The 26,425-nt window shown below is 39.8% G+C and overlaps 2 protein-coding genes across 2 annotated transcripts; both read left to right on the top strand.

Moving 5' to 3' along the window:
• The first annotated feature begins 6,799 nt into the window (after positions 1-6,799).
• Positions 6,800-18,404, top strand: thbs4b (thrombospondin 4b). The gene is made up of 22 exons (XM_079585815.1): positions 6,800-7,199; positions 8,902-9,099; positions 10,889-11,172; positions 11,285-11,387; positions 12,042-12,124; positions 12,213-12,264; positions 12,432-12,583; positions 13,185-13,322; positions 13,588-13,665; positions 13,779-13,931; positions 14,017-14,121; positions 14,226-14,333; positions 14,496-14,655; positions 14,997-15,115; positions 15,206-15,258; positions 15,356-15,549; positions 16,051-16,229; positions 16,313-16,361; positions 16,441-16,637; positions 16,719-16,891; positions 17,004-17,143; positions 17,764-18,404. Exons 1-22 carry the CDS (start codon positions 7,124-7,126, stop codon positions 17,820-17,822), a joined length of 2,853 nt encoding a protein of 950 aa, XP_079441941.1. The 5' UTR covers positions 6,800-7,123; the 3' UTR covers positions 17,823-18,404.
• A 2,969-nt stretch (positions 18,405-21,373) lies between these two features.
• On the top strand, positions 21,374-25,407 carry LOC306984871 (dnaJ homolog subfamily B member 5). The gene is made up of 4 exons (XM_079586577.1): positions 21,374-21,712; positions 22,570-22,816; positions 23,069-23,568; positions 24,729-25,407. The coding sequence occupies exons 1-4, from the start codon at positions 21,620-21,622 to the stop codon at positions 24,960-24,962; spliced, it is 1,074 nt and encodes a 357-aa protein (XP_079442703.1). The 5' UTR covers positions 21,374-21,619; the 3' UTR covers positions 24,963-25,407.
• Positions 25,408-26,425: the final 1,018 nt, after the last annotated feature.

Here is a 26,425-nt window from a genome sequence, read left to right as displayed (position 1 = left end):
CCATAAGATCTTTTATGCTTGTGGAAATACAAAATGGAAGACAATGATCACAGTGCTGAAAAGGGGCGGAGCTACATAAGGACTATAAATAATTTCCTGTGCCGGTTTTATTTTTAATCAGTTTGATTAAAGGTGTGATACTCTGCACACCATCATTATTCATTGTCTAAGTCTTAAATGTAAAAGAGAAACATGAACGTTCTGCTAAACATCTCCCTTTGAGGTTATGAGTGTGAGTGAATAATTTTCTGACTTGTATGCAAAATATTCTGTGAAATGCCCTTTAAATGCGTTGGGGTCTAAAAATAAGGTTAAGCTATTTTAAATGTCCTCTCCAGAGAGAGAGAAGATCATGAGAACATAAAATATGTTTTTTTTTAAAGAGGCCATACGTTTTGTTCTATTGCTGTTTATCGGCGAGATGAAAGCTTTGAGTGATGAAATCAGTCAGAATGGAGCAACCGTCTGGAAAACTGCTCAATTTCCTGTGCTTTTCCTTCTCTCTCTGTGAAAGACATTATCTATGTGCCACTATACACACACATACACTATATAATACAAAACACACACACACACACACATCAGGTCATTTCCGTTCCATGGTAAAGCAAGATTATCCAGTCAAGCGTTTTTCTTTTATCTAAACACACACACACGATTTTTTTTTTCTAGCGGACAGGACATCATGTGACCATTCGCTCATTACAGCGATGATGTCAGTGTTTTGGGGCTGGCTCCGTTCATCTGATTTACCTGCGCTGTGTGACCTATTCAGTCTCCATAGACTAACCGTCTCTAAGTCCACCTGGACCCCAGACGCCATCTGACAGGAAGTCACGCTTATATATCCACAATATTACACCTAGTGATGTTTATAATAAGAGTGGACCTTTGTACTACTCCAGAACTTTTCACCCCCTTGTTCACTCCAGGTAAACACACCCATCTGATTTTTGTGTGTGTTTAGTTGCCTGACTTCCTTTAACATTCCGGGAAAATATCTTTAGGAGTTACACGTCTTCTCTCCCGATGCCAGTGCTACAAACACTCGGTCCAGACGTCTGTGGGACTATAGCTTGTGTGGAATGAATGTCAGTGTGTTTGGGTTAAAGGATGCGAGACCTGTTCAAGGCTTTGGGGGTTTCTGTGGTGAAACCTGTTGATGGAGATAAAGATGTTTGACTTGATAACTGCAAAACCAGATTTCAGAAGTCATGGGGAAACATTCTGAAAAATACAATTCTTCTTAACTGCTATTTTTACTTATTTCCTAACTGGAAATTCACAAAAACATTTCCTAAGAATGTTCTTGTAATTTTTTCTTACTCTGAAAAATGAAGGTTGCATCTATGGTTTCATGAAGAACATCCATGGAAACTTTCCATTACACAAAAGATTTTATCTGAAGTTTTTTTTCTTTCTTTCTAACTTTTTAGTGTCTTTAACACTAAAAATATGGTTCTTATAATGAAGAACATCCATGGAAACTTTTCATTACACAAAAGGTGTATAGTGGGAAACGGTTCTGAAGGTTTTTTTCTTTCTTTTTAACTTTTTAGTGTCTTTAAAGGAGAACTCCGGTCAATTTTAACATTGAGCTCAATTTTTAGTAAATTTGGAGTGCTGTCAATACAGAGAACAACGACAAAAATCGGTGTTGCCTACACTGTGTTATCCTCTTTTTAAAATTTACACCCTATTGACTTGAATGGGGCAAGTTTTAAACCTGCTTTTATCCTCTTAACATATTTGATGTGTCATACAAGTGCCCAGCCATGTCGAGTTCTGTTTTCGGTAAAAATCAAAAGTAGTCGATTGTCGCGTTCACGCGCATAGGTTTGGTTACTATGATCACGCGCGTGAACTCGACAATCGACTACTTTGGACTTCCACCGAAAACAGGAACTAAATACAGGTATTTGCGCTGGCTGATATAACATCATTTTTATTCATATTTTTCACATCTACTGCAGTCAGATTCACTCGTGTTCACTCTTAAGGAATCACTCAACATGGCTGGGCACTTGTATGACACATCAAATATGTTAAGAGGATAAAAGCAGGTTTAAAACTTGCCCCATTCAAGTCAATAGGGTGCAAATTTTAAAAATAGGATAACACAGTGTAGGCAACACCGATTTTTGTCGTTGTTCTCTGTATTGACAGCACTCCAAATTTACTAAAAATTGAGCTCAATGTTAAAATTGACCGGAGTTCTCCTTTAACACTATAAAAATATGGTTATTTTAAAAACTATTCACTGAAAAGTTCTTTGGGGAACCAAAAAATAGTTCTTCTGGCATCATTGAGTACAGAACCCTATTTTTTTAGAGTAAGATTATTCTACAGACAAAACCTGTAATTTTTCTTCTTAAGATTTAATAATATTTAATAACTTCTAAAGAAGTTATTAAAACTTTTTTCAATAAGCACCGAAGAACATTTTACGAACTTCGAATCTTTTCGTGAACCCCGACCCCTAGTTGTCCCATTTCTTTTGATCAATATTTATTTACCAAAATGATTAATGCACACCGTTGCATTTGCTTTAAACTCTCCCTGATTTTGTCCAAGCATTTTCCCCAAACACATGCACACTTATCCCTGTGTGTGTTTGTGCTCGAGGAGACTAAGTACCTGAATAATAGCTTCCATGTGCAACCTACCTCACCACACACACACACACAACACACACGCAGTGACAAACACACACCCCTGAATGCTATCCATCACACACACTCGGCTGATGTGTCTTTGAGGTTTGTAGTGTGTGACCGCAAATTTGATCTGCTTGTCTTCTAAAGCCTCACGCTCTCCTGTTGATCCATCCAGCCTCCAGCGTAACACACAACAGAAGCTGGTGATCAAAGCCTGTTGTTGTACTTTTGCCCCGTACCCTCATTTCTGAGAAAACGACAAGAATAAAATAATAATATTTATGAGGTTAGGAAATTGCAAAAAAAAAAAAATCAATTTCGTACATGTTCTGCTGTCATAATCTTGTGTACTAAATGTCCCGGGTTCAGGGAAAGTTGGCGTGCTGTTGAGAAGCACAGCACAGAAATTCGACTCATCCATCAGTTTTTTTGCAATAAATAAAAACACATTTACAGGAATGAACTTGCAGTGGAAGTCTATTGGGGGCAAGACTAAATTGCACTGGGACAAATTTGATCTTTTGAAAATGAAGCCAAGAGTTTAAAACTTTAAGTTTAAATTATTTAATTAATTTATCAAATTATTTGGTGTATTTAATTTTTTTTGTGTGTTAACATGAGACTAGACTGATGCAGTTACTAATCTTGGTTTATGCAAAGTTCAAATCATATCAAATATTTCTATATTTTTGTCATCACCATGTAAAGTCGGTAATCACAGTAATTTTGCATAATCCAGCAATGTGTGTGACTGATTATACAGCAGTATGCCAAGAACTGTTTACATAAAGACAAATACACACACAGGAATTGCATTAACAACTTTTATTTATACGGTTTCGTACAGATCTAATATAAATGCATTTTTTCCTCTGATTTCATGTCCTCCAGATGCCCATAGATATACATGTACAAGTACATTGTAAATGCTTTTTTTTTTTAAATGATGGATGAGGTGAAATTATTTTATTTTAGTTATTAGTTTATTACCATTTATTACATATATTTTATATGTATATACACTGCCCAGCCAAAAATGTCACTGTTTGAATTTTGGACACTGTTTGGAGTCTATGATTGGATCATATTTGCAGTGATTATTATGTTTCTAGCATGTTATATGTTTGGCAACAGTTCTTCTAACCCTAATGATGGAGTGTGTAGCTTTTCATTTTTTAAACAACCATGTTTAAGACACATAATGATCATATTGACAATGTCCAGGATGACAATGTCAAGATTCATCAGGCTCAGATTGTGTAATAATGGTTGTGAGGATCATGAAGAATCATTTTCACACATAAATCGATCGGCTCCTCTAAGTCCAGATCTTAAATTCATTGAAAGTGTTTGGGATGTGCTGGAGGAGACTTTACAGAGTGCTGGACTCTTGCATTGACAATACAAGATCTTGACCAAAAATGATGTATGCAATTTGAGTCTTGATATTGTCATCCTGGAATATGGCCATGATGTGTCTTAACTAATACATGGTTGTTAAATAAATGACAATCAATTAGGGTTAAAAGATCTGTTTCCAAACATATAACATGCTAATAATCACTGCAACTTGGCAAATCATTTAAACAAATTCATCGCTCTAGTCTCATGTTAACACTAATAATTAATTATAATAACACTAAGTATTATAAGTCATAATAACATCTTATTTTCAAGTTCAGATCTGCTTTCAATAGAGCTTAACTTTTATTAGACCTGAAAGATCCCACTGAAAAAAAAGGCCATTTTAAAATCAGTTCAAGTTGGTTTTCTGGTCTTAACTGGTTTAACTGGTCTTCCATCCTGGCCAAGCTGGTATTTAGCTGGCCTGCTACCCAAACCCCCCTTCAAACTAGACCTGTGTAAAAAAGTTTGGTGGCCAGATAAGACTTTCGATGTTTTTTCAGCTGAATAAAAAGGGGCATGAGTCATTATTTGTAACTTGTAGATGAGAGTAAATCTATCGGTCCACATTCCAGCGTCCCGAATGAGGTCAGAGGAATACTGTGCTGCCCCGAGGGGAGGTCAGCGGAAAATTATACTTCCCGAGAGGAGTTCAAGAGAACATTTTCCCGCCTCGGTTTACCCCGTCTGAACAATTACATGCTCCTAAAGCCCTGTTACACAGGTTGTTAAAAGCACGACCATAACCAGCCTCAATAAACACACTGAACACGACCTGTGCGTGAGAGGTGGAGCTCAGGTACGCACGCTGTCTGTTGTCAAGTGTCTGTTGAAAGAGATTTCTCGATTTGAAAACGCATGATTGCGGCTAGTCTTACACAAACATGGACGCGGATACGTGTGCAACCGAACCCTCGCGCTCACACACATGGTAAGATCATTAGCGGGGTCGTCTTACCACAAACTAACAGCCTCTGTCAGGCCATCTCAACCTACAGTGAGAACAAAAGGACACAGTGTAAGTGTGTGTAAGTGTGTGTCACAGTGTGTGTCTGTCTGTTTCCTGCTGCTCTACTGACGGATCCAACATAACCAGACATTCAGAGAAAGACTTAAGGCCAGATCCTATGGTAACACACACACACACACACACACACACACACACACACACACACACACCAACAGGAGGCGGTTTGAATCAGAACATTCCAGAACTTTGCCCACCTGGGTCTTAACATACCCATAATGCCTCAGAAAGCTTTAATGACAGAGCAGCTTCGGCAAAAGACTGTAATTTAGCTCCTAACACACACACACACACACACACACACACACACACACACACACACACACACACACACACACACACAGGGCAGCGTTCGCCCCTCTGATTAGGATGTGGGATTATGTCACTCACCACAACATCATGTGATTGGTCAGTGGTCAGTGTGATCGGCCAATCGGCGGCATGAATATGAGTATGTGAGCGCTATATCAGTCTCAAGTCTGTTATTAATGACACCGACCACCATGAGTAACGAACTGGAGCGCCGCCACGAGAAAAGTGATAGTATATAGATTTATTCTCTCTGTCGTCATTGTCTATCTATATATGTGAAGGAAGCATTTTTTTCTTCAATAAGCTTTTTTATATTTTCTACTGAAAATGTGCTTGCCTGTAAAAAAAAAAAGCCATGCTGCTCGGATGTTATCGGTGGTTTCTAAGGTGTTGCTAGGTCTTTGCTGCGTGGTGGTGGTGGTTTGGGTGGTTGCTAGGGTGTTGCTAGGTGTTTGGATGGTTGCTAGGTGTTGTGGATCATTGCTGGGTCAATGTGGAAGGTTGCTAGGTAGTTTGTTGTTGTGGTAGTTGCTTGGCTGGTTTCTATGGCATTGCTGGGGTGTTTTGGGTAATTGCTAAGTGGTTGCTAGGTGATTTGCTGGGGTGTTGTGGGAAATTGCTAGGTGGTTGCCAGGGTGTTGTGTGATGTTGCTAGGTGGATGCTGGTGTGTTGTGGGTGATTGCTGGGACGCTGCTAGGTGTTTGCTGGAACATTGCGGGAGGTTGCTGGGAAGTTTTGTGTAGGGAGTTGCTAGGTATTTTTTTTAAGGAGTTCATACACACTTTAGCTGAGTGTGTATGTGGCCATTTTGATGCATGACTTAGTATATATGCCTAATAAAGGATACACACAACAACATATGTACAACTCACAGTCTTAGATGTTTCTTTGCCTTTTGTAAAGTGCTACTGTGAATGTTATTAAACTACCATTGAGATGAGAGATGAGATCATTACTCCCGTATCATTAAACGGCTGTGTGCTTCACATATTTATCTGACTTTTTAATTTTTTTTTTTATTACAGAATCCATTGCGCAAGAATCAGACCTTCACGGAACATTAGCAACTCTCCATCCAGTGATCTATAAACAATTCCCCAGAGATCCACCCCGGCAGACGTATTTTACGGCACCTGCCAGTCAAAATGACAGGAAAATATGTGAAAACCTGAGAAAGGAAGAACGGACGGAGGGAAAAGGAGGACGGAGAGAAGGATGTGGAACAAATGGAACCTCATAAAAGGAACCAATAAGACTTCAGACGAGAGCCAGGCCCACCAATTACACGACACCACTCGTTGCTCCGCCCACTCAGCATGTGGGCGTCTGTTAGACTCATGACTCCGCCCACCACAGCTGCTGTGAGTTGATAGACAGCCTGTTTCAACACACACACACACACACACACACACAAACACACACACACACACACACACACACACACACACACACACACACACACACACACACACACACACACACACACACACACACACACACACACACACACACACACACACACACACACATCATTAAAACCCGAATGCAGACAGACCTTGCTCTTTTCTTCAGTCCCTCACTCCTGTGTCCTACTCAATCACACACAGACTTTCTCTATAAAACACACACACTCGTAGCCAGAAGGACTCAAAGATCAGCTCACAAGACTTCTCTCTCACACACACACTCCTTCTGTGGGGTGGCAGAAGGTTGTGGTAAAGGATGGCCGGCACAGTTCATCTCCTCACGGCTGTTTCTCTGATGTTGACCCTCAGCTCAGCAAGCGCAGAATCAACCGGTGAGTGCACATAAAGTTTCCTTCATAGGTTCAAATGTTTCTTTAATTCATCATTAGTTAAGTTGCCTGGTTGAACTAATAATATGACTATTTAAGTTCGTTCAGAACATTTTTACTGTAGGTCTATTTACACTCTCGCTCTTTATCTCATGCTTCTTTGACTATTTTGTAAAATCTCATGCTGAGCCTTAAATATCACTCTAAAAGGGTTTGATTTCTGCCGTAAAGGCTGGTCTCTTCATTTTCCTCACATTTGAAATTTTATTTATCTATTTACTTTGATCTTCTTTAAATGTGGATGTGTTTATCACAAAGCATCAGGCTCCAATTTAGTTTTTTGGTCATTGCCTGTGTATGAGAGAGTTGAAGTGTGTGTGTGTGTGTGTGTGTGTGTGTGTGTGTGTGTGTGTGTGTGTGTGTGTGTGTGTGTGTGTGTGTGTGTGAGAGAGAGAGAGAAAGAGAACGGTAGTTCATTCTGGGCTATAGAAGTCATAATGTCTTTTGCAGCAAGGATGAGATTGCATTATTATATTGAATCTGAAAAGGCGGACACATAATACTTAAAGAAAACACACACACACACACACACACACACACACACACTGAGTACTTCCACCTAATGAGGATATAAACATTACCCTTTTAAATGCCAATGTAATATTTACATCAAGACATATGACTTGGAGAATGTTTGAACATTCAAATGACAAATAATACATAAAGCCAAATCACACATGTTGACAATCACGGTCAGCATGTAAATCTTTCGACACACCATCTGTGAACCGAACTGATGCTTTTGAGCAACAAACAGCTCTTTGAAACTAGCAAACTGTATTCTTCACAAGAAAGAGAAGATAAACAACAAGCCTTGGTTTTTGTGGGAATATACTTAGTTGATGATTAGTGATGATTGCTAAGGCATGGAAATGAGAGTATAGGTTAAAACATTGGAAAAGACGTCATTCTAGAGTCATTAACATTTTTTCATACAACATTACGTTTGCCTGTTTAGCCAATGGCACGTTTCCATCGCCATAACAACCAACATCTGTGTTTGACATCCGGCAGTGACATCACAGCGGCTGTTCGTTCACCTGGTTTCCATGAAGTTTTCCACTGAAACTTTTCAATGGATAAGGTCCAGTTTGATCCCTGTCAATCTCAATTATACAAACTGAGACCAGTTGCTTCACTTACAGGACTTTGTTTAAAAACTCAAGATTTTAATCTGAAATTCAAGCCTTTTTCTGCCTATTCTGGAACCCAACCGAACACATTTCTATCAAGTGAAATCTCTATATCTTTTTCAAATGGTTCTCACCAAATTGTGTCACTCAGCAAGCATGTTATATATGGTCTGGGTTTCAACATTTTCCCATTCACAATGCCAAAACATTCAAAATTTGAATGCATTTAAATGCAATTAGACTTGTTACAGCCGTGTTTGTGTTAGGCCTGTGTATAAAAAACAACTAATTCTTGCCATTTACAAACTTCAAAGAACTACAAATCCTTAAACATGTATTTAGCAACATGCAACCGACTAAATAAACAGCAACAGTATTTACCGTCTAACAGAAATGACATCAACCTAAAAAGGCCTGGGCATCAGTCCCAGGATGCATTAGCCTGAGGAACAACTACATGTTTGTGAGCTTTGTGTTTCTTATATAACATTTAAATAACATTTCCCCCGCAGTGTATAACCTCTTAACGTCGCCGGACTGTCTACCGGATCTCCTGCACGGAGGTTTGGCGGAGCAGGGAGTGACGGAGCTCTTTATTCTCACAACGTTTCGTCTCCAGCCCAGAACCGGAAACACCATATTCAGCCTGTACAATCCACGGGACAACAGCAAGTACTTTGAGTTCTCTGTGCTCGGAAAACTCAACAAAGGTACGTGAACTTTGGCAGAACCACACTTGTTCAAGCTTATGATTTCAGGGGGGGGGGGAAAAATCTGTGGGCTTCACTATGAAAATTTGCAACTGAGTTTAAAGGTAGAGTAGGCACTTTTCAGAGAGGCCAGCGATAGCAAGCTAGCTTTTAAAAAAGCTACGTTTCCTCCAATAAAACACACAAAAGGGGAGCAAACAAAAGTATCCTGAGAGACGGCGTTAAACTACCTCATGTCTCAAAGCTCATAACAATACAATAATGAACAAAAAAATATTTAAAGAGCACTGACTGTACCATCTCTTCCAAATGACAGTAGTTATGGCGGGAACGCAGCATAAGCTCGTTGTTTGGGTTTATGAAGATCTGTAAAGAGCGTCTGCTGTTTCGGTTGTGGTGCTCGGTGACTGACGTCTAACGAGAAAGCTTACAGGAACTCTTTTATTCCTACTGCAATTTATATTTTAAAGGGGTGATAAAGTATGATTTCACTTTTCTAACTGTAGTTAGTTTGTAATGTTGCTGTTTGAGCATAAACAACATCTGTAAAGTTACAACGCTCAAAGTTCAAAGCAAAGGAAGATATTTGCTTTTAAAGAAAAGGACTACAACAAACGGCTGGTAGGGACTACACGACATTCCTCCCGGGTTAGTGACATCACCAACCCTAAAATGTACATAAGCCCCGCCCCCTGAACACACAGTCCATGTTGAGAAGAGGAAGAGTTGTTGTAGTCGAGTACATTTGTGAGTCAGATCAAACTTTAGCATCCATCTTTTCACATGCAATAGAAAGTCCCTCTGTGTGCATCTCACAACAATTCCTATACGAGCGATTTATAGATTATCATGACAGAATATGCTAATTGAAGATAGTTAACTCCACATCAGCAACAAACTCATCAACTAACCATTCAGAGACGTCCTGTTGCTTCTACATGTTGTCACTTCTTCTTGAGTCTCTCCATCTTTGTCTGACTCCGTTTAAACATTAAAGGCAGAACAGTTTCTGTCATTTTAGTGTGTGTCTGTGTGAGGTAATCGCAGCTGCTAACACACACAAGCTCTTGAAACCCCGCCCTCTACAGCAGCTCATTTACATTTAAAGGGCCAGACACAAAACGGTGCGTTTTTGCCAATCCTCAAAAAGTGACAACTTTAACATGCTATATAAAAATATCTGTGGGGTATTTTGTGCTAAAACTTCACACACACACTCTGGGGACATCAGAGATTTATTTTACATCTTGTGAAAATGGCATTTTACCACCCCTCTAAATAAGACCAAAAAAATATTGTACAGTATATTGTATTTAAGCCTTTATTTATTTTCATATTTGTACGGTATTTTTTTTGTATTAATTTGTGTTTTGTGATGTGTGTGATTTGTACTGTGTATATGTGAGCCTTTTAACTTAAGGCAAATTTCTATCACTGGTTGATAGATATAGATAACAAAGTTTTTTTAATTTTAATTTTAACTCTGCATAGCATGTGATAAGCAGGGTGCGTAGACAGGTATGTAGGACATCGTATCATTGCATTCGGACCGTATGCAATGACTGGACGGACATTTAATGGTCCTACGCCTCCCACAGACGATATATATATACATATAAATACATTTAGACCACTTAATTTAGTGATTGTTATCAGGATATAAAGAGACTTTCAACCAGCATAACAAAAAATGCTCTGCCTTTAACTTAGAAACAAAAAGTTTTAAGCTCTAAAAACAAGCAGAAATGTGCAAATGGATAAGCATAAAAGACACTTTCTCTCTCTGTAGCTACTTTACGATACCTGCGCAGAGATGGTAGGATGAGTACCGTCACCCTTAACAACCTGAAGCTGGCTGATGGTGAGAAGCATCGGCTGCTCTTCCACCTGAAGGGACTGGAGGTGGGCCACCCAGGGGGCTTCCCGCACGGCCAGGGGGTGCTACCGGTGCCCGGGGTGGAGCTACACCTGGACTGCAGGCTGGTGGAGACGCTGAGAGATCTACCAGCTGTGTTTAATGGCCTGAACAATCACCAAGGAGTGGAGTTAAAAACTATGCAGGGGAAAGCACAAGTATGCAACATGTTAAACAGTCACACGCCGAGACATATTTGAAGGGTTTTGATGCATGCACTAATACACTAACATAAACTCCCCATTGTGTTCCTCACGTTGTGATTGGCAGGAGCAGTTGGAGGAGCTCAAACTGGCATACGGTGATTCAATGGAAAATGTTGCAACGCTGCAGGACTGCCACACTCATCAGAGCGACTCCGTACAGACTTTAGGTAACAACTCGATTTTTACATTTCTAAAGAAAACATGAGTGGTGCGAAACTCATGTCTGCCATCACAAGTCTAGGGTGTTATTGGTGGTTGCCAGGGTGTTGCTAAACAGTTGCTGGGGGGTTCTGGTTGGTTGCTACGGCTAGAAGTTTGTTACAAATAAAGCATTGGTTACACTTTATTTCGATAGTCCATTACTAACTATAAGTACGTTTTCAACTACATGTCAACTAACTCTCATTAGAGTATTAGTAGACTGTCAGTAGACTGGTAGGTTATGGTTAGGTGTTAGGGTTAGTATAATAAGTTGACTTGTAGTTGCCAAGTTACTTATAGTCAGTAGAATGTCTGTTGGGGGACCAATAAAATAAATTGTTGATATTAAGCAGACAGTCTACTAATCATCTAATGACAGTTTGTTGACATGTAGTTGCAAAGTTACTTATAGTTAGTAGAATGTCTAAAGTGGACTATCGAAATAAAGTGTTACCAAAGCATTTTCTAATGGCATCAGCAAACCTTTCCCATCCAAGACACAAAATGAGCATAAATCTGAGTGCACCTTTGGGGAATAGATTACAAAAGATAAGATAAAGAAATGGAGTGAAATATATGTCTGCTAAAATTATAAAAGCGTTTTGTTGTTGTTTATAAAGGTCTTAACACGAAACAGCTTACGAATCAGATGCTGGAGCTCACAAAGGTCATTAATGAGCTGAAAGATGTACTCATTCAGCAGGTAAAACCTCTCTGCCCATTTTCCTTTTGTTTAATGTTCTTATTTTCCCCCATCCCTTACTTATGACCCAGATTTCGCATGTTTACAGGTGAAGGAAACATCTTTCCTCAGAAACACCATCTCTGAGTGCCAGGCTTGTGGTAAGACATTACATTGAGCACGAGCATGATATGCACGAGTTTGTTGGTGAGGATATTCAGATAAGAGACCAAAACATTATATATTTCAATCATTGGAGTGTTCTGTTACAGGCATATGAATGTTTCAAACCACACCATATATGCTAAATATTATTGATTCATTTTAGGTCTTGGCGGAACGGAAGTGGTGAAGCCAAAATGCACTCCTGGAGTGTGTTTCCGTAATGATATGTGCATAGAGACAGACGAAGGGGTGGAGTGCGGTCCATGCCCTGTCGGATACACTGGAGATGGATACAGCTGTGATGACGTTGATGAGGTATATGCCTATTCATTAAAGGGGTCATATGACAAATTAAATTTTCCGTGATCCTCAAAAATAGCCTGAGGAAAGTCGATCGACCAAAATAAATAAAATTTTGCAGCGATGCAAGTTTGAGTAGTGTGGGATTTATGTGTTGATCTTCTGAAATAAAAAGTTTTTGATGTACTAAAAAACATACTGCAACTTTCTGTTTTTGTTTGAAACCGAAATTAATGAATATGGCCACTCATTTTTAGTTTTAAGTTACACCTTGTTTAAGTTGACCTGTCCAGGCACAGTGAGGTACGAAAAATTTTTCTTTAAACTTTCTTTAAAGTCTAAAGAGAGTCTGACTTCTTTAAGTGCAGCAAAAAAAAATGGCCTATTTAATCTAAGGAAAACATTAATGAAACTTAAATTACGATTTTGTTTAAAGTTACATTTATGGACTTTTTCTCCTTAAAGTTAGTTAGTTAGACAGGTTAACATTGGGAAGGGAAAGGACCATAAGCCAGAATTCACACTACGGTCGCCCTAGGCGCAGCTGCCTCATATTTTGAAGCACTAATCTGGTTCGATTGCATGACATTGCCATGCATTTTTGTGTCTTTTGCAGTGCCAATTCAACCCCTGCTTCCCTGGTGTGAGGTGTGTGAACATGGCTCCAGGGTTCCGCTGTGAAGCATGTCCTCTTGGATTTACTGGCAAACCATTGGAGGGTGTTGGTGTGACCTATGCACAAACACACAAGCAGGTATGCCACTGGTGTATTGGGGCTAATGCAATGTTCCCTAATGCATTACATTTCTATGTAAAATGAAGTGTAAAGATAAAGCAATACCCCAGCGCCAGAGTGTGCACATTATATGTTGTACGCAGAGTTCAGACATTTAAAAAAAAAGGGCCATTTGCCACTGATATTTTGATGCACATCCATTGATTAATGGAGTGACAAGCAAAAGGGTGTTTAGTGTATGATTGGGTATGTGTACATTTCCTAATTCCTACATCTTCTTTAGGTGTGTGATGATGTCGATGAGTGTAAAGGACCGGATAATGGAGGATGCACCCCCAACTCCGTCTGTGTGAACTCTGTGGTGAGAACCGACATAATGCATTTCTATGATGCAGAGTGCCATCATATGTCACAAAGACATGCAAAGCAAAAGAATAGCACCTTAAAGTGTTATGTGTGTTATGGTGTGTGTAGGGATCATATCAATGTGGCCGATGTAAGACCGGATTTACAGGTGACCAGAACAAAGGTTGCAAGCCAGAGAAAAGCTGTGCAAACCGTCTACAAAACCCTTGCGACCCTAATGCACAGTGCATAGAGGAGAGAGATGGCACCATCACATGCCAGGTACCTTGAAACACACATTCACACATTATGAAAAAGCCATTCTGCTCAAGGGCAAATGCTAAGAGTGTGTGTGTGTTTACTCTAGTGTGGCATTGGATGGGCTGGGAATGGTTATCTCTGTGGTAAAGACACTGACATCGACGGGTACCCTGATGAGAAACTGCGCTGCCGCGACCCAACCTGCAGAAAGGTAATCATGGCAACAATGCAATCGATATAGACTTGCTTAGGGCTCTGGTGACCCCACTTACCCGGCTCTGGGAGAGATGATTCATATTTTGTCCTCAACACCAGGATAACTGTATAACCGTTCCAAACTCGGGTCAAGAGGACGCAGATAGCGATGGGAAAGGCGATGCATGCGACCCAGACGCAGATGGAGATGGGATATTGAATGAGCAGGTAAACACACAAACATACACACACATTCATGCCGTGGTTGTTTATATGTTAATGCACTGCAGAATCTCACTCTCAGTATTCATTTAAAGTTCTCTTACCTCTTGCGTTTCTATCTCTGGTTATTAAGTATACTTTGTTCCTGTGCATATGTATGGATTTTAGGATAACTGCTGGTTGAAGCCAAATATAAATCAGCTGAACAGCGATAAGGACAGTCATGGGGACGCATGTGACAACTGTGTCCGAGTGGATAACCCGGACCAGAGAGACACCGATTCTGATGGGCTCGGAGATGCATGCGATGACGACATGGATGGAGATGGTAAGAGATACCCATATACATACACTGTAAAAAAAATATGTTGGTTTAAAAAGCAAGTTACCTTGTTGCCTTAAAATGTTTAGTTTGTTGTAATAATTTTTTTGAGTTAATACAATGAAGAAGAATGGTTTAATAAACAGAAACTCAAAATAGTATGTTATCTTCACACATTAGTTATCGAAGTTGATTTGACAAAAGATAAAAAGTTGTGATAACAAATCATGGAAATATTTTTCACACACCGTGAAGTACGTCTAAAAGTCTTGATGATTCGGTTCCAACAAAATATTGGTCTTTTTGAGTCATTCCCATTTGTGTTGTCCGATTTTATTGATCGTCAGGGATCAAAAACTTCCTGGATAACTGCCAGCGAGTGAAAAACCGTGATCAGGTGGATCGTGACGGAGACGGTGTGGGAGATGCGTGTGATAGCTGTCCTGACATCCCAAATCCAAATCAGGTACATTCGCAGACAGCCAAATATTACTCGTAACACTGTTCTGTTGTTTTTACTATGATTAATACCTCCATTAAATTCTCGTTTCCCTAGTCTGACATTGACAATGATCTTGTTGGAGACTCTTGCGACACTAATCAAGATAGGTATGAAAAAGTCCATCATTCATGCAACAGGGACATGGTTTCCTTTGCATATCAGTTTCTTCATTGTTGCACCAAAATTGTTTTTTTGTATCTTCAGTGATGGGGATGGTCACCAAGATAGCAAGGACAACTGCCCGCTGGTAATTAATAGCTCCCAACTAGACACGGATAAAGACGGACTTGGAGATGAATGTGATGATGATGATGATAATGACGGTATTCCCGACTCACTGCCTCCTGGTCCAGATAACTGTCGGTTAGTGCCCAACCCTGACCAGATAGACGACAACAGTGAGTACACCACTAATCCTTACATAGACACAGCATGCACTGTTCATTATTACACTGTAAAAAAAAATTACATCCCCAAGTCATAATTTTCTAGTGACTGGTCACATCTAAATTTTTCAATTAGTCTGACATATTATTTCTCATTGAGCCAATGTTAACAGACTATTGCAACAATTAATTCAATTTATTTGACAGAATTTCACTTGGGCCAATTAAAAAATTTAGATGTGACCACTCACTAGAATATTTTGACTTGGAGAGACAAAAAATAATGCACATAAAACAAAAATAGAAAATTAACAGTGGCTCTCAAGATTTATAAAAGTAGTTGACGTACGACTTTGCACTATATTCCAAGTCTTTAAAAGCCACACGATACCTTTGTGTAAGCAACAGACAGAAAATGATCCCATTATTCACAGAAAGTATTGTACTTAATGCAGTGAACATTCAGAAATCGTATATTACAATCATCCCTCACTCACCTGTTCATTACTTCAGATGATGGAGTAGGTGACACATGCGAATCCGACTTTGACCAGGACAAGGTAATCGACAGGATCGATAACTGTCCAGAAAATGCAGAGATCACGCTGACAGACTTCAGAGCCTATCAGACCGTTGTACTGGACCCCGAGGGTGATGCTCAGATTGACCCCAACTGGGTGGTTCTTAACCAGGTACAGCTAAAGATATTAATGTCTCTACAGATAACTGTGTTTGAGACATACAACTCTGACAAATTCTTTGCCTTGCTGCAAAGGGAATGGAGATTGTCCAGACCATGAACAGTGATCCAGGCCTCGCTGTTGGTGAGTGGATGCATGTTTTTCCATCGTGATTAATTGTGTTATTTACATGAATGACACCATTCCCCTCTCCGACGACCAGGTTACACTGCATTCAGTGGTGTTGACTTCGAGGGAACGTTCCACGTGAATACGGTGACTGATGACGACTATGCCGGCTTCATCTTTGGATACCAGGACTCTTCCAGTTTCTATGTGGTTATGTGGAAGCAAACGGAGCAGACGTACTGGCAGGCCACGCCGTTCAGAGCCGTAGCTGAACCTGGCATTCAGCTGAAGGTTGATTAGCTCAATTTCAATATCTCTAAATGTGTGAGGAAGTCTTTCATGGAATTAAAAGGACTAATCTCTCGCTCTCAGGCAGTGAAGTCCAAGTCTGGTCCAGGTGAGCATTTGAGGAACTCTCTCTGGCATACAGGAGACACTAATGATCAGGTGCGTCTCCTGTGGAAGGATCCAAGGAACGTTGGCTGGAAGGATAAGGTATCATACCGCTGGTACCTGCAACACCGCCCACAAGTCGGATACATCAGGTGAGCTAGTCAGAATTCAGGTGACTCAAAATGGAAGCCGAGCTAGCAAATGAGAAAGAAAAGTGTTAAAAAAACAAGATGATTCAGTACAGACTTGTATGTGTGTTTTTAGGGTTCGTTTCTATGAGGGTACAGAGCTGGTGGCAGATTCTGGGGTGACAATTGATACCACAATGAGAGGAGGAAGACTGGGAGTGTTCTGCTTCTCTCAGGAGAACATCATCTGGTCAAACTTGAAGTACCGCTGCAATGGTGAGAACACAAACATACGTTATACACTGAAGTTAGAGCAAGCAGAAACATAACTGTTCTAATTAAAACAAAGAAATTAATACTTTAACTCTGCAAGCATGCATTAAACTCATTACATTTGTTTATATATAATTGTAACATTTCAATTAATGTTACCTAAACTTTTGAATGGTAGTGTACATACAAGTAGGGCTGTAATGATTAATCGTGATTAATCGAATCCAAAATAAACGTTTGTGTTTACATAATAAATGTGTATGTATTGTGTATAATTATTTTGTATATATAAATACACACACATACATGTATATATTTAATAAAAATGTGTTATTTATATATAAAATAGTTCTATTTATACATAATATAAATCATATAAAGATATATATGCAGTATATAAATGCAAATATTTCTCAAATATATACACGCGTGTGTATTTATATATACAAAATAATTATACACAATACACACACATATATTATGTAAACACAAACTTTTATTTTGGATTTCGATTAATCACGATTAATCGTTACAAGCAAATATAAACTCACACCATATGCTCAAAACTTATTACAGAATCTATACAATTATCATATAGTATCTTACCATCCTCTCTTTTGCAGACACCATCCCAGAGGACTTCCAGGAGTTCAGTACACAACATGGCATGGACCCCCTGTAAATAATTCCCGTAATGCTATGTTTATACTAACACACCATTACACACAGTCCTATGTGTGTCTCTGAAAGTGTGAAACACATTTGTACACAATGTGTGTGTGTAGAATTGGGATACGTGTATACACAATGTGTATGCCATTTTTTTTTTTTAGATCAACTCATTTTTTTTTACTGTTTATTAGGTTAAAAAAAAAAAAACGTATTAGCTAGATCATATGACATTTAGATGAGATGCACATTATTTCCTGTTATCAGTCAGTTACAAGTTATAATTCTCAGCTACCTGGCTAGGATGCAAGTAGAATTTGCATCACATTCATTGAACATTTACAAAGAAAGGATGACACATATTACGATAAAAGATACCTAAACTTGGAGTCTCACATTCATGTCTGGCACCAATAAAAGAATCTATTCAAAATATGCGACAACATTTTATGTCAATCTGTCCAATGTATGACTTCTGTACTTCCATCTGACTAAGATTTGTATGTTCTGTGGCCGAGACAATAGCTCTGTTGTGAAAACTAGCCAGCTGTATTCGTAACGTCCAAAAATAAAACCTTCTGATTTTGAATCTGGATACTTGACTGTAGCTAAAAGGTATCTTAATTGTGTTTACTTCATTTTGGAACATCAGGAACATGCGTATGATGCTTTAAAATGCTGTTTTGGCTGGCAGCTCACTAGGGTTTGGACCAGAGCTTATGTTTGATGAGAATTTAAGTTAGTTTGTTCACATTAGAGGCTGTTTGCTCTGCAGCATTATTGCCAGAGTGAGTTAACAGCGAGAGTAAAGAGTCTCTCCTGCTGTTTTTGCTCTTAGCTCACGCTAACCTCAGCAGTTTTTGCCTCCGTTCACATTCCTCCTTATGTGGAAGCTGTTTTATTAGAGTTTGAAGGAGGAAAAAAAGCGTAGACTGTTAACATTTAAACAACATGGTCAGCAGATGGCAGTATGGCCTTTACGTTCACTGACTATTGCTGCTAGCTATTAGAGAACAGTCAGTTCTCATTACTGTGTTCTCTCTTCTCCGCCTTGCCTCATGTCTGTTACGCATCTGAATATGAATATTTGTCAGACAATCCCTCAGTCTGTCAACCAATCTTTGGTTGAAATCATTAACAAAGCAGTTGGTTATGAAAATAATTACACAATCAAATGAATCTGACTTGAGAGATGGATCTGAAGTGAAGTGAGATGTGCTGTCAAATGCCACTTTACTCATTATGAATCACCTCCGTAACCTTTACTGAGAGAGTCTGAGGGAGAAAAAGTGAGCGCAGAAGGAGAAGATCGTGTAGGAAGAACCGAACCTGTGAATATCACTCCCCTGCAACACATATCTTCTCCTACAATATGGAAAATCGAGGAAAAGGTTAAACTCGTAGGCCTATGTGGTTCTTTTATTCCACTAGTAAAAAGGTACTGTAGAATTATTAGGCGATGGTATCACACAACCATTGTAATACACATGGTACATTGGATTTTGTATTTTTAATTAGTAACAAGTCTTCATACTTAGAATTATTGTTTTTTTCTAAACATGCAACTCATTAACAAACATGAATACCTTAATTTTGGTATCTTATTGAGGAGAGGTGCTATTACTAAGTGATCGGACATATGATTTTCACCTAGAGGACGATAACATTGGTAAAAATCCAAACTATACAAGACCTTAAAGGATCATTTTGGGATAGTAGTTTGATTTGTGACGGAAACGACTTAGCAACAGGCTAAAAACGAGCACATTTTCTTCAGAAAATGTCAAAATCTAGTATTTGTTAGGTGTCAAGTAATCTGTTTTTATTATAAGTGTCATTGAATAATGCTTAATCGGTTCAAATCAACGAAACAACAATTAGGCAAACATACTAATTGTACATCCCTCAATCACTATGATCTTGCTGGATAGATGGGTTCTAATTTAGCTGGGAATACAGGAGTCATTAAGTCGACGTTAATAACGGCCAAACGTCCAGAGCGCGCGAAAAACAGATTTCGCCACTGAGGGCGCGAAAATTACGCGGCACAGTAATTGGGCTTCCGCTGGTCACGAAGCGAGAGTTATTATTAAAAGCACGAGATCACGACTTCTTACGATCCCCTGCAGAGCTTTACATATCAGAAGCGCAATGTTCCCTGGTTGTCCTCGACACCGCACTAGGCACAATGTTCCCAGTTTCCACAGAAACATTTTCACGGCGATCTCACTCCTGGACTCACATTAATTTTTCGAGAGTCGAGACACAACGGAAATGTCCGGTCGGTCTATAATGACAGATTTCGAGGTGTCATTCACACCACTCAGCTCGGGTTTCCTGCACAACCTCTCTCTATTTTCCAAAATGGACGAAATCTGGCTTAGAGATTCTCTGACGTTTCTGACAGAGACATCTACACCAAATTTGTCCAATATTCCGGTACCAGCGGGAATCCTGAAGCATCTTTCGCCTGTGATTGGCTGAACGCGTAACGTCTGAGGAAATATGGCCATTTATGTACCGAGGAATGCAAGCCAAATAACCTGCACGTACGTTGCGTAATGCGACATTCCCCAAGGCTCCGCTTTAATACATGAACGCCGAATAGTTTGTGAACGCGCGCTCGATTGTGAATGCGCAGAGACATTTTTATTCCTGCGCAGAGATGGGAACATTGAACTGTCACCGTGACGAGCACGAAGAACTATTGGTACACAAGCCATGCACCAGCCTTGACAATCACACGTTAATTGCCTGTAATTGCATGTGTGGGTGAAGCGGTTCTGGCTGTATTTTTCCATCTGTTTTAATTGCACTTTGACACAAAGGGACACTGAAGTGTGTGTGAGAGAAAGAGTGTATATGCAAATTATAGCTAATATGACTTTATTGCTTGCTCAAAGCATCAAACATGATTTGACATTTATTATAAAACTGACATTCAAGCACAGATCTTCAGAGGACAATATAAGATTTATAAAACACAGGGCAGTAGCCTAACCACCATCGACATTTTCTAACTTTCTTAGTAATCCATTAAATATCCTATACAGCCTAATTTCGAAAATGCTATAATTTAGCACTATAAACTGAACAACTCTGTCAGACAGTGACATTTTCTGTTGAACGCTCTCATCTAGCACAATGGCAATTATAAAAGCAGGTGAGCAAGTTTAGGCTAAATAAAGGGTTAAGGTAAAAATAAAATACAAAATTTTGTAAAAAAGTTGCACGTCTCAGGTGGAGGTGCCTATTTATAAACTCGACTTTGCATTTTAAAAATATACAATATGCATATTATTTCGTGTTCATTTGCTATCATTCATTCCCACCTTTTATATTAATACTTTTCACTACCATTCTATGCAAAAAAAAATCCATTGTCTTCCACTACTTTCAACCCAAAATGCAGCCCGTCAATCCAAAAGAACAGTTTGTAACAGGAGACCAATTTAGGATGGAAGGATGGAGAGAGAGGGAGGGAAGGATGGAGAAAGGGAGGGAGGGATGAGACTCATTGTGAATTCCGGAAACGCTCCTCCACATGGAGCGGTGGGCTGCCACATCCGCGTGATGCTCATCTTATTCCGCAGCGGAGCCGTGCGCGGATTGGTGGGCGCGCGGTATTCCCTCTCGTGTACGCGGAGAATGGGCGTGCTCGGGGAAGCTCGGTCACGCAGCGTGGGCGCCGTGAGTAGAGCTCGGGTATAAAAGCTCGAGGAGACCGGCGGGAGATGCAGCAGACACAGCTCAAGCAGTCACGCGCTCGGCTCACACTCACACTCACCGGCAGCAACAGCATCAGCCACCATGGTTCTCATCTGGACTCAGTTCGGCGTCAAACACAAGAATGTCAAGTGCAAAGTGAAAGTGATCCACGGAGAGGAGGGATGGACAGCGGAGGTGAGATCCTGCACCTTTATATTTAAATCAAATAGCCTATGCATGCATCTATATTATCCACTATATAATATACACTCACAGACTTGGGTGTTTATTATATAGTGGGGAATATAGAGGTAATCTATTTACCTATGGATGTCTATGCCTCTATATTCTCCACTACATAATATACACCCCAAAACTTGGGGGTATTACATAATGGAGAATACAGAGGCATATTAATGCACATCTATATTCCCTACAATATAATATGAAGATATAGATGTATATTTTGGGGAATATAGAGGATGTTTTTTATATATGCCTCTTTCTCTACTAATAGACACTCAGAGTGGGGAATATAGACATGTATAGATTTAGAATGTGTTATATATAACTATACACCCAAAAACTACATTAAATAATAGAGAATTGAGAGACATTTTAAAAAATATGTGCATTTGTGCCCCAGTTTAAAGTGGAGAATATAGACTTATAATTTTTTTCTTAAAAATTGCAGTCAAAATACAATGCCTTTGTTACATAAAATAATGTATACTTATATTTAAATACAATAATTAATATTACAAATGATAATAATTACATAAAAGTATAATACAACAATTTTATAGTTATTTTTTTAAAGTTTAAGTTTATTTTCTGCCTATTTGTGCAATATTCACAAGAAGAACTGAAAAATTGGTCATTGAAAAAATATATATTAGGGGGACTCCCTTCATTGTCTATGGAGCTTGTATCCCTGCTAAACCAATGAACTTCATCTTTTTATTTGAAATCACCTTGTGTATGTGAACCAAGGAGAACTAGAAATGAGCGTACTCTAAACTCCTGCCATCTGTGTGTGTGTGTGTGTGTAGGAGCCGCGTGAAGAACCCGAGGTGTCTAGCCCCCCGTCCTCACCAGAGTGTGTGGATTACTACTCTGTGCTCGGTGTGTCAAGTGACTCGAATGAGGAGGAGATCAGACGGGCGTACAAGCGTCTGGCGCTGCGGTACCACCCAGACAAGAACCCAGAAGCAGACGCAGAGGACAAATTCAAACAGATCGCACAAGCCCACGATGTTCTGACCGACCCAGAGAAACGCAGCATCTATGATCACCAAGGTGAGAATAAATTGCAATCTCAAATGTATGCACTTGCATGTCAAAAATGCAATTAATGCGCAATGCAAACACACTCATTTTAAATGAGTTCAGTGGGTTCCAACAACCTCAGCTAAACTGATCCACACACACTCATCACACTGACTGATCAATTATTTATCCAATCTTTATTAACCGGAGAATGAACCCCTTCCAAAAACAGATACGATTTTATGACATGCACACTAATGAAAGCTTCTCATCTTCCTCCAGGTTTGACCAAAGGGGGTGTGGCTCCAGCCGGAAACAAAAGTGACTCCTCCCACAGCACCTCAAAAGCCGACGCCCACTCCTGGCACATGTTCTTCAACTTCGAAGTCGACTCGGATGACGACCTGTTTAACCCGTTCATGAGGAACCCCCTTCCCCACCTCAGCCGTAACAAGGGCGGGCTAAAGCCACCGGGCGTGGCCGAGGTTCACGACCTCCTCGTATCGTTGGAGGACATTTTGTTGGGCGTGACGAAGCGTGTGAAAGTGACCCGCCTCCGGCAGACGGACAAACACACGCTGAGACCGGAGGAGCGCGTGTTCGACGTGGAGGTGAAGAAGGGATGGAAGGAGGGCACCAGGATCACCTTCCCCAAGGAGGGCCATCAGATGCTCGGCCACGCCCCTAACGACCTGGCCTTCGTTGTCAAGGAGAAGAAACACGCCCATTTCCGACGAGACGGCTCGCATGTTGTGTACACCGCCACCATCACGCTGCGAGAGGTGAGATGTGTATGTGTGTGTACGTGGCAGCACGAAATGTTCCCTCGCAGTCGCGGGTACTCAATAAGCCTCTGCAGAGAGCCGAGTCTAAATTTAGCATCTCTCCCCCGCAGCCTCAGCGCACACACTCTCACACACTCCCCCTCCCATCTCGCACACCTCCTCCTCGCCTCTCAGCATCGTCTCACACACATTCTGTCATTCGCTCCTCTCTAGCAGTGGATTGAATTTTGCCTTTACGCCCTCATGCATCTATTTTCTTAGACTTAACTATGATACTATATCTAGAGAGCAGGGTGGCTGATATGATGAGGATATATAAATACGTTATTTTACATAATTGTACTTAAACAATAGAAATGGTTAATTATCCCTTGGAATCACTTTTAGACACTTCTGTTAACTAGACAACATTGATCATTTGATGGCAATAATCTTAAAAAGGCCAATTAATTGACATATTCTACGGTTATCATCATTGATAACTGCGCCTGATTGGCCGATTTAATGGTGATATGTACATTTTAAAAAAGCAAATCATAATTTATTATCCCTTGAAAAGTCCATTGACCTTTAGAACAGACAATTTAAGCAAACAGCCAAGCGGACATTGATCACTTGATGCCGATAATCTTAAAATGGCCGAATATTGGCCAATCAATTGGCCTTTAAAATGATTGTCCTTATTGGCTGATCAACAGAACTGGTCATTAAATCGGTCATCCTGCTCTCTAGATATCAGATTTGGCACCGGATGTTAAAAACAACCGTTTCATTCTTACTTTCCACACAGAACCTTCTCGCCCGCTCTCATTTTTTCCACATCCACTTCATCTTTCTCTTCCCACGCACACCTCTCGTCCCCCGCAGACTGGAGCACCATTGAGAAATGCGAGCGATTAGCGGCTCTTCTCTGCCGTTGCGTAACCGTAATGTTCAATCTGTCTGGCCTACATTCCGCCCGCGTTCTCACTCGCATTATATAAAAGCATCATATATAGACAAGTGGATTAGACCTCACACAACATCAGCATTATGGCTCTCCTGCTTCTGCAGTGTGTGATATAACAGATCCTACCTCTAGACAAAGAGGATCGATATGTCAAAAGAAGGTCCTGTGACACAATGCTTAACGCTTTTCTTTCTTTGTTCTCCTCCAGGCTCTGTGTGGGTGCACGGTTAACGTTCCTACGCTTGATGGACAGATGAAGCCCCTCCCATGCAGTGATGTAATCAAGCCCGGCTCATTGAGAAGGCTAATAGGGGAGGGGCTTCCCAGAGCGAAGAACCCCGCCCAGCGCGGCGACCTACTGGTCGAATTCCAAGTGGTTTTCCCAGATCGCATTCCTCCAAGCAGCAAGGAGATCATCAAGCACAGCTTGGGACAGTGTTAACTAACACACTAATTTCAGTGATGGACTTTTAACGTCAGCTGTTTGTCTCTGTGAGGCACGCACACACGCTTAAGTGTGAGATGATGGGATGCTCGCACGAAACATATTACACATAGGTATGTCATACCTGCGTAAGTGTGATTGGTACAAAGATGCGGTGTTTGAGGAAAACACACACTGAACACACACACACCTACACTCCTCTGACTGAAGAGCATAGGTGGCTACTCTGAAGTGTTAGCATACTTCTTTAACCATGACGACCTTGTACTCATGTACAGAACTGTCAGTGATTTAGTCTCTATGAGAGATCCCTGTGTCATGTTCCAATGAATTATTTGTAAAAATTATACAGAGAAAATGTGACTTTAAGATATCGCCTGGCATGTAAGATGAACGCATGTTTTGTAAGCAGAAATAAAGTTTTATTATTGAAATGACTGGCATTTGGGGTTGTGTTGTCTTTAATGGGTTAAGTACTCAAAATAGAAGATGAAGAATGCATGCATGCAATACATTACATACAAGAGGGGAAAATATGTTTAAGTTTTTTCATGGATTTTGGGCAAGTGGGAAGAAAACATCAAATTTACACTTATTTTATTACATGTGTAGATTTTAATCGCAATACATACTCAAAATGGGTTTTTTGTTCATGCACTGAGCCAGAAATGTACACTTCAGTAGCACTTGCACCAGACTTTGCAGTTTTATTATAGTCTAGTTTTATTATCTATATTCTGAAGGTTTTCATATATCATTTGCCTGATTTATGTAATATTTTATTCCTAAAATATGTAGATTTTTTTTCAGGTGGTTTGAAGTATTTTCTGATTTATGGAGTGATAAAAAGAGATATCCAAAATGAAACGATTATTTATCAGATAAATAATATTTCACAATATTTCAGTTTCTGGAAATGCATGCAAATCAGTGCATATTTAATGTGGCAATGCCTCATTTGAATATTTAAACAACATTTCAGAAAGCTCAGGAGTAAGTAGTGATATCTATTAGCTACAGTTTTTATTAAAAAAACTGTAGACATTTAAAAAAATAAAACGTTCAAAAAAGATAAAGTTGAATAAAGGAGATCTTTCTGTATTAATCATTTGAGATGTTAATAATTCACACCAGAAAGGGTTTCTGCTCTGTGGATTTAAATACTAATAAACAAAAGCTATACGAGGCCGTGTTGTGGTTGATTAAAAGCCAGAAGCTGCCACAAAGTTTTAGCTTTTAAATATTTAATCAGCATGATTTTAATAGTTTCAAAGCCTTCTGTATATTCCCGATTCCTTTCTGAAAATAGTAACTTTACTTGTACAGCACAAAGTGCTCCACAGGAAAAACTAATCAAGAGCACATCCAAGAGTAATTAATATACAGATTTTTTAAAATCAAATCTGTTGGACATGCCTCTGAGCATGAGTGTGGTTATGAAGAAATGGTTTAATAAGTCT

This window comes from Phoxinus phoxinus, assembly GCF_949152265.1.
Source record: "Phoxinus phoxinus genome assembly, chromosome: 17".
Lineage (NCBI taxonomy): Eukaryota > Metazoa > Chordata > Actinopteri > Cypriniformes > Leuciscidae > Phoxinus > Phoxinus phoxinus.
Note: the sequence above shows the minus strand (reverse complement) of the source record. Positions and strands in the feature narration are given on the sequence as shown.

Excerpts from the sequence above, each read along its gene's own strand:
- thbs4b (XM_079585815.1), top strand. The coding sequence starts at position 7,124 with ATGGCCGGCACAGTTCATCTCCTCACGGCTGTTTCTCTGATGTTGACC. Across the intron at positions 16,362-16,440 it reads TGATCCAGGCCTCGCTGTTG|GTTACACTGCATTCAGTGGT; the intron begins GTGAGTGGATGC and ends TCCGACGACCAG. Across the intron at positions 16,892-17,003 it reads CCACAAGTCGGATACATCAG|GGTTCGTTTCTATGAGGGTA; the intron begins GTGAGCTAGTCA and ends GTGTGTTTTTAG.
- LOC306984871 (XM_079586577.1), top strand. The coding sequence starts at position 21,620 with ATGGTTCTCATCTGGACTCAGTTCGGCGTCAAACACAAGAATGTCAAG. Across the intron at positions 22,817-23,068 it reads CAGCATCTATGATCACCAAG|GTTTGACCAAAGGGGGTGTG; the intron begins GTGAGAATAAAT and ends ATCTTCCTCCAG. Across the intron at positions 23,569-24,728 it reads CCACCATCACGCTGCGAGAG|GCTCTGTGTGGGTGCACGGT; the intron begins GTGAGATGTGTA and ends GTTCTCCTCCAG.